General features: G+C 43.0%; 1 protein-coding gene across 4 annotated transcripts in view; it reads left to right on the top strand.

Annotated features, from left to right (window-relative positions):
* Positions 1-13,791, top strand: part of vps13b (vacuolar protein sorting 13 homolog B) — a 394,723-nt gene that overhangs the window by 260,671 nt on the left and 120,261 nt on the right. For all 4 annotated transcript variants that reach the window (XM_074654548.1, XM_074654549.1, XM_074654550.1 and 1 more), the window contains one exon: positions 2,328-2,471. In XM_074654548.1, the coding sequence (XP_074510649.1) occupies positions 2,328-2,471 (144 nt within the window). The remainder of the gene's footprint in view (positions 1-2,327; positions 2,472-13,791) is intronic.

The raw sequence follows: 13,791 nt of genomic DNA, 5'->3' as shown, positions 1-13,791 counted from the left end.
TGTACTTTACATGTATGTAAAGGGAGATTTGTCAAGTATTTAATACTCTTATCAACATGGGAGTGGGCATATATGTTTGCTTTATGAAAATATATGTATATATTTATTATTGGAAATCATATAACAACACACAACAATGACAAATGTTGTCCAGAAACGCAAATAGACAAAGTAGTAAAATAAACACCTAATTTTGTATTTAGGATTTTTTCTTTCCACCAGTCTGAAAGAAGACGTGTTATTGAAGCAAAATAGCCCAAAATCTCAGAATTGACCAGTGCATGAAAAAACGCCTGTGCCTGTAACAAGTATTTTCTAAGAAACTCACAGTGAGTCAGAGGTTGCATATTTTTCTTCGTCTACTTTGTCGAGGTTCGTTCCCCACTTCCACTGACATTTAATGCCCTTTGACCACGACCTGTTATAGCCATGATTGTAACTATTACTCTCACAATCCGTTGTCCATATGAAAATAGACATTGATTATGTGAGATGTCAGAAGTATTTACGGTTTGCTTCTTAACATACAGTAACTTCCTCATTATGAATCCCTCCGCCCAGTCCGCCGTGTAATGGAGGCTTCTGACCCACAGAGTTCAAACCTTTCTGCTTATACAGCTGATGTTTTCTGGCACGGTTCTCTGAGACTTCCTGCCTCTTTGATGCCTCGTCCGTCCACGCTAACGCGCCCCCTGACAATGCGTAACAGCTAATCCATAGTTTGCACTGATGCGCGCACACACACACACACACACACACACACACACTCACACACAATGTGATCTGTGTAACTCACTGAGATATGGAGACTCAGAGCCAATAACAACACAAACATGGCTTTGAACTATGCAGTGTAGATAAATTACAGCAATTTGTATAATAAAATTCAATTTAGTTTCCAGCTAACTTTTAAAAGATGTATGCATGCTTACCACACAGCTCTCCTTATTGAATTATTAATGTATTCATTATAGTCTCCAGTACATGTTCTACAATCTACATTCACCTCTTCAACATATTCTGTAACTATTATTGTAACCTTATGATATTATGACCTTGTGTGATTACTACTACTACTACTACTAACATGGTACACATCTAAATGAGACAAAAGAAAATTGTGATATTAATGATATCAAATATTAACAGTCCTTTTATGTTTTTAAACTGTGGGTGTGAATAGATTATGTAGTAACAGAAGTTGCCAAATACCATTGTGTGTAGTTACTGTAGGACCTGTAGGCGTGCGTGCGTGCGTGCGTGCGTGCGTGCGTGCGTGCGTGCGTGCGTGCGTGCGTGTGTGGTTCAACCCAGAGTGTCAGTGAGTGATATCCTGTTAGATGCAGCCTCCAGGCTGATGTCTGAACTGCTGGCTGTGGGTGGGACCCTGGAGAGGACAGAGGGACGAGGGGAAGGAGGGAACAACGGAGCTGAAGGGAGCAAGATAGAGGAGAGATAGGAAGTAGATAAACCAAGAGTATAAAAGCTGTGAGGTCACAAACAGCCCTGATGTGTTATGATAGGGCTGTCAATCGATTCAAATATTTTAACGTGATTAATCGCAAATTAATCACACATTTTTTTTATCTGTTCAAAATGTACCTTAAAGGGAGATTTGTCAAGTATTTAATACTCTTATCAACATGGGAGTGGACAAATATGCTGCTTTATGCAAATATATGTATATATTTATTATTGGAAATCAATTAACAACACAAAACAATGACAAATATTGTCCAGAAACCCTCACAAGTACTGCATTTAGCATAACAAAATTTGCTCAAATCATAACATGGCAAACTGCAGCCCAACAGGCAACAACAGCTGTCAGTGTGTCAGTGTGCTGACTTGACTATGACTTGCCCCAAACTGCATGTGATTATCATAAAGTGGGCATGTCTCTAAAGAGGAGACTCGTGGGTACCCATAGAACCCATTTTCATTTCACATATCTTGAGGTCAGAGGTCAAGGGACCCCTTTGAAAATGGCCATGACAGTTTTTTCTCACCAGAATTTAGCGCACGTTTCGAGGGTTATTTAGCCTCCTTTGCGACAAGCTAGTAGGACATGGTTGGTACCAATGGATTCCTCAGTTTTTTCTAGTTTCTAGTTGCCAGTATCTTCACTCTAGCTTTAAAACTGAGCCCTCTACAACCTAAAAATCACAAGTTGTGTTAATGCGTTAAAAATGAGTATTTAGTAAAACGAATTTGCGTTATCGCGTTAACTCTGACCGCTCTAGTAATTGAATGTCTCTCCTGCTCGCTCTCTCTCTCTTGACCCACCTTTCCTCTTTTCATTCCCCCTGCACTTCATCTCTCTCTAGGAGGTGGTGGTGTGTGGCCACTCTCTGGAGGTGAATGTGACAAGCAGTCTGGATTTCTACCTCAGCATTGCCCAGGTGCAGCTCCTTCAGCAGCTTGTCAGAGAGAACATGGTGGGGATGGACGCTCCTGAGAAAAGCGCAGAGGTACGTATTGTAATCAACAACAATCTCTCGATTCAGCACGTATGAAGCCTGGCCTGGCTCTACAGAAGTTCTATTCCCATGCTCACACATCCCATCTTGGCCCTCACATCACCTCTCTCTCTCTCTCTTGCTGATGATTAACATCTTGTTAATTTTGATGAAGTATCACAGTTTGACATTTACAAAATCACTCCATGAGGCTACGCCAGTTTCACTCAAAAACACATCATGACCGTTTTCCTGATACAGTGCCCCTCACTATTTTTGGGTGAATCCAACACATTTAAATATTTACTCACTCAGAGCGAGGCAGTCCTCTAATGTGACCTTAGTTTACTGTGCTGTACTCAGCTGCAGCTTTCAGGGCCCTTTCTATTGTTTACAGGACAGGGAGCTCCCAGGCGCCATTTGCCCCGTCTGACCGCTTAATAAGGCTTTCTAATGGAACACAATATAAAAATATTTACCGGCTGTGGTGAGGATGGGAGTCATAGAGGAGGGACGGGGACAGGGGGGTAGAAGAGGAGGAGGGGGGGATGGGAACAAATGGAGTGAGTTGACAGAGTGTCCTTACGGGAGGATGTGTGTGCTGACGTGCAGCGGCTGCGTCAGATGACTCAGATCCAGTAAAGGCTTCTGTGAAGTGACGTGGTTGGATTCCTGGGGAAAATTCAAAAAAACAAATTAAAGGGATTCAGGTACAGTGATCATTTCTTGTTTTTGTTGCTACTACAGATGTGCTTGACAATCTTGTAAGAACTAATACAGACAATACAAGCAGCACCATCATTCACAGAGCCGACTGTCACCTGAAAGCATCCTAAAATCAATGATAAAATAGACATCAAGTCAGAAGACATAGTGTGAAGTTTGCTGACTTCTTTATTTCTTTATTCATTTATTTAGTTATTTACACAGCGAGTCCCGAGGAGGTGCCTGCTTGTGCATCTGGTTTTGATTTGGCTGATCTCGGAGCCCTCACCCCTGACTTGTAATGATTCATGGCTTGATTCTGTTGAGGGGCAGCTAACGGCTGCAGAGGGTTCATCCAGGTTCAAGGCAGGACGAGAAAGTTCAGCGAGAAGCTATTCTGGGAGGTCCGTTGGCAACAGTTAAAAAATTAGAAGAAAGAAAAAAAAACTATTCAGCTTTACTCCATTTAAGTTTGTTTTACCTTATTTTCTCAAGGCAATGTAAACTGATTATTTTCCAACTTTACCAGCAACAACTTGCTTCACATGCACACATACACAAAAAAGACCTTCCTCCAGCCGGAGGAGCTGGGAATTAAAGGAATACTTCACCCACAAAATGACCATTTGTGTATCAATCACCCCATGTTACCTTAAATTCTTTAAGAAAACTTCTCGCATGCCTCCACGGTGAACGGATAATCAAAAAACGGTGCAAATCCTTGATGAATTGAAGTTAATGGGGTCTGAGTTTAACAACAGCAAAACTATATCAAAACATCTGTTTACTCACACAACTGGTGCAGTATAATCAAAGTCTCATTTATCCAGTCGTATGCTCACTACTCGCCAGACACATTCATCTTCACTAAAATCATACTATTTAAAACACTTCCACATAAACAGGTTCACGCCTGTACAGATGCGCTGTTTGTTCGTGCGAGTCTGAAGTTGTTAAAATAGTGAGGTTTTAGTGAAAATGCATGTTTGGGAAGTAGCGACTGGATAAGACTACATCCACACTAATATGTTTGCGTTTTAAAATGCAGAACTTTTGCTACGTTTATGCCCAGCGTCCACAGTACTCCAGCGTTTTCGAGCCCCTAAACGGTGACGTTTGAAAACGATGCTGACGGCGTTTTAGTTTGAAAACTCCGGGGTTGCATTGACCTTTGAAAGCGATGACGCACTTTTGCTTCTTGATTGGATCTTATCAGTCATGACGTGTCCTTCCCTGATTCATCACGCCCACTCACGTGAACCTTTTTCGTAAGAAAATAAACGACGCCCACATCAGCCTGAACCACCAGCGGTTAATTTCAACATGGATACAAAGTTACAAGCATTGCTGACCTTGTTGTCTACGCTAGCAGCTGTTGTGCAGATAAATTCTGCATTTTATAATGCTATATCTGCCGACATGCGCAGGAGGCAAGCTATTATTTGAGCGCTTTACAATCAATTCCCATGTCTAGTGGAGCTTCCTGTTTACACCGGCACACACACGCCCAGTGTACGTGAATGGTCATGTGATATGCGTTTTTAGGTGTGGTAGTATGGACGGAGATTATTGAAACAGCCCTTAAACGCTCGTCTGGACGGAGATCGTTTTTGTTTTCAAAGGAAAACATATTAGTGTGGATGTAGCCTAAATGAGACTTGGATTATGCTGCACCAGTTGTGTGAGAGTTTGTAAACAGATGTTTTGATATAGTTTTGCAACGCGGCCCCCATTTACTTCAATTCAACAAGACTTTCCTCCATGTTTTGATTCTTTGTTCACTGTGGAGGCATGCAGGAAAAAATTTTTCTTCAAGAATTCAGGGTAACACGGGGCGAGTAATTGATGTTACAAATGGTCATGTTGTCGCCGAGGTATTCCTTTAAGTGTATTTTTGCTCAAGGGCACTGCGGCAGTAGCTGCTGAGTGTTACGTTCTTTCCCCCCGGCCATGTTTCCCAGTTTATCCAGAGATGGGAACAGTCAACTTTTTGTTCAAAACTCCACATCCAGCCGCTGTGTTATTGCTGCCTTCAGCTGGATTAAGTGGAATTGAAATGACCCATAGGTCCAGAGTGATGTAATATAATGATCATCCGTCCACTATTGAGAAATGAAGTATATATGCTTGGGAACATTCCTCTGCTTTCATTTAATTTTTTTTTTTTTTTTGGTCACAGTTGTTGGGAACTCTCAGTGTTTCACTTTTTACTTTTATTACACCGTATTCATTTCAGGTGCATTATCCCATGTTCTTTAGTCATTCGGTTTTATAGTGGTGCCATTATGGAGCGTAACAGTATCATTAACACTGAGGTCAGTCAGTGTGTGTCTTCACCTCTGTGCAGCTGCAGAGCACGGAGGTTGCTCTGAATAAATGTGGTCTGGCTTTGACTTTTTGGACACTCTCTGTAAAACTATTTGTACCTCCATCTATCTCAGTGTCGTAAGTCTTTTGGCGGCCGCATCTGTCCGGCTGCTTGGCCCAGAACCTGCAGGAGGGAGGTCAGTGTGTGACTAAGACATGATCGGGACCTGCAGGAGCTCATTCGACGAGCTGCAGAGCCCTCTAGTGGCGCGTTTAACCACAGCATCATGACATTCCATGCTCCATGAGGGGCTGCTTCTCTTCACTTGCAGCCTGCTCTGCCAGCAGCCTGTCTACCCCCTGCTAACACATTAGACACACCGCCATCAAATAATATCGGTAGTATGTGCGCTGACATTGTTTGGAGTATGAGTTTGGAACAGGTAAAGGCTTATTTGATGTAGACTAACTGGATAGAATGAAACAGATGCCTGTCCACCCCCTGCTAGTACGTTACAAATAATAATCATAAAGTTCAGATGTATTTCCATCGCCAGTTTCCACAATATCAGAGTCTGGATTTGGTGCATGTATCTGTCTTTTTTTTTTTCAACTTCCGTAATGATATTTATAGTATTTGACAGTTTTGTTTGTACTTCCTTTATACAACCTGTTCAAAGGATTCAATTAAAAACAGGTCCTGGATCTCAAGCATCTGGCGCAGGGGAACTGTTTTTGTTGTTGTGCTTCAATACCCCCCACCCCCACCCCGCCTTCACAGTCCCCAGCAAGAGTTTAAATTAAACATTGCTCCTTGCTCACTCTCTCTTATTTCCAAACCCTTTCCTCCTCTCTTTTTTTAATTATTTTTTTTTTTCTAGACATTTTGAGAAAACGCTTGTTTGCCTCGAACAGATTCTCCGCAATCCCGGGCACTGATTTCAAACAGTTCCCATCGGCCCCTCACAGCTGTGTTTTATTGTCTGGGTTAATGAATTTGTTTTGTAGGGGCTTTTGGGTTCCCTGGCAGTGGTGAGGCGAGCCAGGCGCGTGGGCAATATGTGTGTGCCTTGTTGTGTGTGCGATTTCAGTCGCTGAGCTGTGCTTTGAGAGAGAATCTGTCCACATGCATACGCACTTTTATTATGACCCTTCCGTGCATACGTACAGATGCTGTCCAAGATTGTTATTTTCTCGTAATCTGTACATTCAGTGTCGTTGTGGCCAGCTGTCTACAGTTTCCATACCGATTTAAATCATGATGCAAATGCAACATGATTTCTAAGCACTCCACGGGCAGATTTGTTGCTCTTTAAGTCAGTGCATTATTAGGATGTTTATCGCAGGATTAGCTCCGGTCCGTCACAGTTTGACTTCATCTCTGTATTTTTTCGCTCGATCTTAATGATGATAAAGCGACGCTGGGTTGAGATCAGGCAGCTTTCAGCAGCGGGAGGTCCCACAGTCAGGGAGCTATGAATAGATGATAGAGCGGCTTCTGGGACTTATCTCGCCGCTCTGTCATCGGCGCTGTCACCCGGCAACGCAGAAGTGTATACCCTCACACACACATGTGCGCACATACACATGGTCCCCACATTCTCTGCATGGTGAGCGCCTGCAGCCTTTTATTTGGGAGCCAGCACTGTGATGCTGCTTCATGACTGAACAGCTGACCTGTTTGTTTGTGTGTTTGCATTCTGTGTGCGTCAGCTCTGCCATGACGTTATTCCAGAAGTTAATGACTTCGTGTGAAAGAAGTGTGCGAAATCTTCATCTTCCCTGCAGCTTCTCATTCCAGTCTCTCTGAACTTCCTCCATGCACATGTCATCTCTTAAGCTGGGTATACACTGTACGATTTTAGCTTGTTTCTGGCCCGAATTTTGAGCCGACGACTCATTTTAGAGTCAGACCGAATTTCAGCTTCATTGGGCGTCGTTTGTTGTGCAGTGTACAGGGGGGACCGAGGACCGATTAACTCCTCACGACCGACCGTTAGACGGATGAATTTCTGACATGTCCGAAATTTTGGTCAGCCGTCCACAGGCTCTCACACAGTTGAAGCAGAGCCACGAGTCGATTCCCCAACGTCAGTGCCTTTTTTCTCCTCTTTTTACAGAAATCAGAGCGTAGCCAACAAGCCATACTGTCCACATCTTCCTAGCCACAGCGAGTCCATATAACGTTACGCCGCTGCAACTTTTTTTGGGATGTTTCAGCAGACAGGATGGCACAGATGATCAAGGCAGCACATTTCTGCCTCGTTAGCATTGTGACCCGTACAGACCTCTGCTAAAAAACAAACTTCACCTGCCTCAGAGCTTTCAAACAAATCTTTATTGACAACTGTCAACAGCCAGAACGGCCCTGTTTTTTTAAAATTTATTTTACACATACAGTGTGAGCACTCAAGTCGTGACTGACGATCGGACCGTACAGACTGAGCACATAAATCGTGAGCTTTGGCTTTACATTGCAAACGATCTACTCGTACAGCAGGAGTAGGAGTTACACAACATGTCTAAAATCGCACAGACTATGCCCAGCTTTATTCGCCACCTCAATGCCACCCATCCCTTTGAGCAGATTTTTTAGTGCAACCTTTCATCGTTGGCATCACTGCACCACAATGACAAGCTCACAAAGTATTTTAGTAATGTCCCACCAAACTGGTTAAGAGCCAGAATAGAGGACATTTTTTAAAAATTGCTTCCGTCGTCCCATGTTGGTATGTCCCTCTCTCTCTCTCACACACACAAGCAGAGGCAGCCCGGGTCAGCCATGTGCTCGCACCACAGTGTGAGAGGAAAATACCCTCTGGTGCAGGGGAAGTCCCGCTCGGCTTCATCCTCCACCTCATCCTGGGATGATTACACGCATGGGAAACAGGGCTTTAGACTTCCTCCAACACTCATGCACACACACACACGGATGCCAGTGCACACACACTAAGGCAGCACCCACGTTCAGGACGAGGTATCAGGCCTCACAGGAACCTCTGAATTACAGTTTTTAGTAAACACACATGGGGGGGAAACCTCTCAATCACCCATTACCTGCCTTATCTCTATTCTTCCTCTCCCCCTCTTTTTCTTTTCCTTCCTTTTTGTATCATTTACCACCATCAGTTGGCATTGTGAGGTTATATGCATCTTTATCTACCACCCACTTCTCAATCGCCTGCGTCTTTAAACCATCACCAAACTCTTCTTTCATTCCCCCTTTTTTTTTTTATCACTTTCCTCTCTTTTTTCCATGTCCCCTCTCATTCATCTGTTTTTCCCTCGTGGGACTGGCACAGCTCCTGGTTGGAAAAGTGTTGGTCCTTCCAGAGCTGGCCGGTTAAGTAGCTATAGCCGGCTGACAGTGGAGAGGGTTCCTCCTCTGAAGACCGATCTGTAGATTATGACATTACTGTACTATTATTACATGCCTGCGTTCGGGATGCACGCGAGCTGCACACGAGCTGCACTCTCACGCAAAGCTTGGACTGATGCAGCACTATAGACAGCGGAGATAGACCGCCAGCCAAGACCAACCGCTGTGAGAAGTGAATTTACAGCGGGCGCGGCACGCTGGTCGGTAGCCGGTTTGGTTTGTCAGTGGGTTTGGACAGCAGTTTTAGGTTATTAGTGGGGAGGAGACAGTGTTTTACTGATGCATGTGTTTTTTGTGCACATCATCCACACAGCCACTCTACCAACTACCGTAACATATGTTTGGATAGATTTTCAAGTTGTCTAATTTAGCACCCAATTGTGCTGTTCTCAGCTCATTAAATGTGCTTTATCGGTCTTTAGAAGCCTCACAGATGTGGGTCAGTAGGGGCCTGCTACAACTACTATGTTATAAAAGTGACAGTGAAACTTAAAAGCAACACCTTCTGACATGTAAAACTGAATGAAACGTTACGTTTTGGCTTAAAATAACTACGTTTGAAAAGTGAAACCACACATTGTTGGTTTCACACGGGGTGCAAACCCCAGTGTGTCCTTCGGTCCGACCTCCACCCCATATGGAGTTTCACGCTGTCTATAGCCTATGCGGCCGTTTGATTCTGCGGCCAAACTAAAAGTTGGAAAAAGTTTAACTGTTGGCGGCAAAGTGCGGCCAGAGTACCTGCAGCCAATCAGTAAACTGTGACTCCTGTGAAATGTTGACATAGGTTACAAAAAATCTCTTCCCGCCTGAAACACATGAACATGTCTTCCAGCCGCAGAAAACTGAAATTATTGCGGCGAGCCGCACTTTGCTGCTGCCTGGTGTGAATTTGGCGTTATAACCACTGATAACAGCCATTTGAACCTGCAGTAGGCAGAATGTTTTTGGCATCATTGGGCAAAAATTCCATTATAACCTTTCAGCATATTGTAATTCAAGTGTTGTCAAGCACTGTTTTCAGGCTTTAAAATGTTTTGCCCGTGACGGAAGACTTTGGCCAATCTCAGGTCATTTCCTATTGGCTGGTCATTCAACAAAGACAGCTGTCAATCACTCGCGAACTCTGATCAAACGGTCAAACTAGGCAGCGCTGATCCAATATTAATTAATATTCTGTTACTGTTATGCCTATTTCTCACCTCAAATGTTTTCAGAAACATCTTGTGGTGTACTGTTTAGCTGTAAAATGAGAAAGTTTGCTCCAGCTGGTGGGCAGTGCTTGGTATTTTCTCAACTGATCTCAACATGGCTGCCGGGTCACAAACTTTCTCATTTTACAGCTAAACAGTACACTACAAGATGTTTCAGGTGAGAAATAGGCATTACAGTAACAGAATATTGATTCATATTTGATCAGCGTTGCCTAGTTTGACCGTTTGGTCGGAGTTCGTGAGTAATTGACAGCTGCTCAGAGACGGCAGACTCCAGAGGCACATGATTTTTTTCAGATGACCTGTCTCATGCATTACTGTCAGGATATAGTGACCGTTTTATAAAAATAACTTTTTTTAATCATATTTGCTCAATTTCTACCCACTTCAGCTTTAATGACCTGATAACAGTCTAACTGGCTGCATTTAGAAGCCGATGAAGGATTAGAGCTTTCCAATATTGTCTTTTGTTAAAAAAAGGCCATATGGATGTAGATCAACAGACAGCAAAGACACCTCTAATGTCCGCGAACTAGCTTGCAGATAAATACAATAATAAAACCTCTGAAACAAATGAAGACCTTTCTGCACCTCGGTCTTCACTCCAAACGCTCCTAAGTGTTACACTGTGGGATAATGGAAGCTTGGTGACCTATCCTGCGCTGTTGTATAACAATTTAGCTCTCGTTCATGTAGGAGTATTAGCCGAATGTCAAACGCACATAAGACGGCTTATCTAAGCCACGGTGTTGTTGACAAGCTTGGCTCGGCGAGCGACCCGGGCCTGGATCCTTGTCTGTGTATGTTTAAAGTAAACCATTTCCAAGACCGCTCCTCTTCGTGATGAGTGTTTCATATTGTCTCGTAGCTGTTGAGCTTTGAGAACCGAAGTCTCTCTCCCGACCTTCGATCCTTCCAGGACAGTGAGGTGTCAGAGGAGCTTTTATGTGCTCTTGCTGGCCAACAGAAATAGGGAGACATCAGACGCGAGTGAAAATCCGAGGCGTGGAAAAGGAACAGTAAGAGAGTGGAGACAGCTTTCAGAGAGGATGGCCAAATGACAGAGAATGCATGAGGGAGCGAGGAGTAAGGGAGAAATCCACGGAGATGAGACATGACACAGTGAGAAAAGGAGAGTCTGAATCCGGTGTTTGCTTTGATTCCCGGCTCTGTCCAAAGCATTTGTCTGTAAATGTGGGAGCTGGCGTCCCTTAGAGGTCAGCTCTTAACCAGTCAGCCTGGCTATTAACCCTCTCTGAGGGCCAGATCCCTTTCACCCTGACCTCTTCCCATCCTGCTTAGCACTATTTTCCTTCGCCCTATTGCTGCTGAGAGTAATAATAAATAAGGCTCCCTGCACAGACATCTCCTTTTTCCATTTTGGCTGACTTACATCTGTTAAGTAAGCGTCGTTGTCTCAGCTTATCTTAAACATACATATTTTCATAGCCAGTGTTCATCTCGCTGCCCTTCTTTTGTTATGAAAACGTATCTTCCCCCCCCCCACCCTCCGTTTTTGTTCATGTCTCACTGACCCTCCTGTGTGAATCAACTGCTAATTGACAGCCAGTCATAACAACTCACCTTGCCTGTTCAGCCCCCGCACCCCGACCCACCTTCTTCCCAAAGCAGAACCGTGGCACATTCTTAAAATTGGCCCCTTGGAAACTCAATCTATTTGAGATCAGTAGCAGCTGAATTTGCTCTCTCCTCAATCGGTTTTGGCGAAATTGGCGTGAAAACTCCTGATAAAATCACGAAGGTCGGAATTCTATTAGAGCGGTGAAACAAACGGCGCCTTTGAGGAGAGGCAGCGGGCCCCCACCGTGAACCCTGGGATCGGGTGTCGACTCAGGTGAGGAGGAGTCAGGAGTGCCCTCCCTCTCTTGCTCTCTCTCTCTCTCTCTGCCTGCAAGGGAAACCGGGTCACACACCCAGGGGACTAGTAAAAGCAGGGCACACCAGGCCAACTAGTACAGACACATATGTACACACCATGCTAGACTTTGTTCAGATTTTTTGTCTGAAGAGGTGAAAAGAGGGGAAACTGTTTTTTTTTCTCCTCTACACCTGTATAAGCAAGATTCCACCTAGAATAACAGGTGATGGAGAGTATTGGGTTCTCTCTCTGTAACTTGGATGGTGGAGTCAAATTGTGTGTGCACATGTGTGTGTGCTAGACCATGCATGTGGGTCTGCATGTGCGTACACACATGTATGTGGATGCAAATGTTTGCTATTGACTATACAATCATACAGTATCTGCAAGTCCTGTGTGGTTGACTGAAGAGTTCCTCTTGGACTGCTCTCATTAGACTAAATATTTACCCTAAAATTAAACCCTAAAAATTCACACGTCATTCCAAGAAGATTTTCCATGGGTGCAGGCACATTTCCTTTTTTTCCCCCATGTGTCTATGGTACTATATTATCCAGGTCACATAGGGGTGAAATAATGTAATAATCAACAATTTTAATAACTGATTAATTGTTTAAGACATTTTCTGAAGCAAAGATTCCAAACATTTGCAAGCTTCAGCTTCTTAAATGTGGCTGCCTTATCTGTTTTATTATTTTAAACTGACCTTTTTGACTGTTGATTGAGCATAACAAACAATTTGAGTGCTCCGGAATATTGTGATGGCTATTTCTTACTATGTTAGACAGTCTATAGACCAAACGATTAATCAGTTATTTAGAAAATAACCCGGACATAAGTTAATAATGGAACTAGTCATTAGTTGCAGCCATTAATGTATTATAAGAACTGGAAACCGGACCCTAAGATGGCTTCTATTAAGTCCAATGAGAATTGCTCGCTTGGTGCATACGCCAAAAAGGTTTTGTAGCTTCCGGGTTTACTTCCGGGGTATGCGGCCCAACGAATATGTGTTTCTCCTGCTGGCCCCCCCCGTGAGTTCCCGCCCGGCCCATAGACTTTACATTGTGATGACGTCACAGATTTTAAAATTGCTTTTCTCGGCGGTCTATGAGGAAAAAACTGGAAAAAAATATGAAAGCAAGGTTGAGTGGCGGCACCGTATCCAGATGTTATTATTATATAGCCATGGTTGCAGCCCCAACTGTGAAATCTGTTTCATTTTTTCATTTTTGTAATACTTTATTGCAATGTTTCTTTCATCATCTTGCAGACAATTGTATTGCATATGTTTATACTTTTTCTTCAAGTTAAATTAATAAATATCAGAAAACCAAAAAAATAAACTAAACAAAAAATAAAATAAAACATAAAATAAAAAATAAAGTAAAATAAATAAATAAATGAATAAATAAAAATACAATTTAAAAAAATATATTTGAGGTCTTTGAGTCTGTCTTTGGGGTAAATCTTATTCCATTTGTTGATATGATCTCTGATAGTAAAGGTTAATTTGAATTTAGTTTTGGTGCGTTTGACTGTTTCTATGTCCTTGTCAGCTGCTTCATGATGGCCGTCACAAGCAATATGTTAAAGAAATGCGTGTGCGCCAAGTTGATCTTTCCTACTAAATTATTACGCAACATATTTTCTAGTTTCAGAGGTTCTTTTAAGTCCAAGATATATTTTATGTTTTTTTCAACCTCTTCCCAAAAGAGTATCAATATTTAACATGAGAGGAATGTGTGTATAGTTTTTCCTCCAGCAACTAATCCCTGCTATTGGGTAACACTTCCCATACTTAAATGTGTTCCTTAAGTACATGTTTGAACAACCAAACAATATTCC

The sequence above is a fragment of the Sebastes fasciatus genome, chromosome 12 (assembly GCF_043250625.1).
Source record: "Sebastes fasciatus isolate fSebFas1 chromosome 12, fSebFas1.pri, whole genome shotgun sequence".
Classification (NCBI taxonomy): Eukaryota; Metazoa; Chordata; class Actinopteri; order Perciformes; family Sebastidae; genus Sebastes; species Sebastes fasciatus.
The sequence above is the reverse complement of the archived record's forward strand: the minus strand, read 5'-3'. Positions and strand labels throughout refer to the sequence as shown.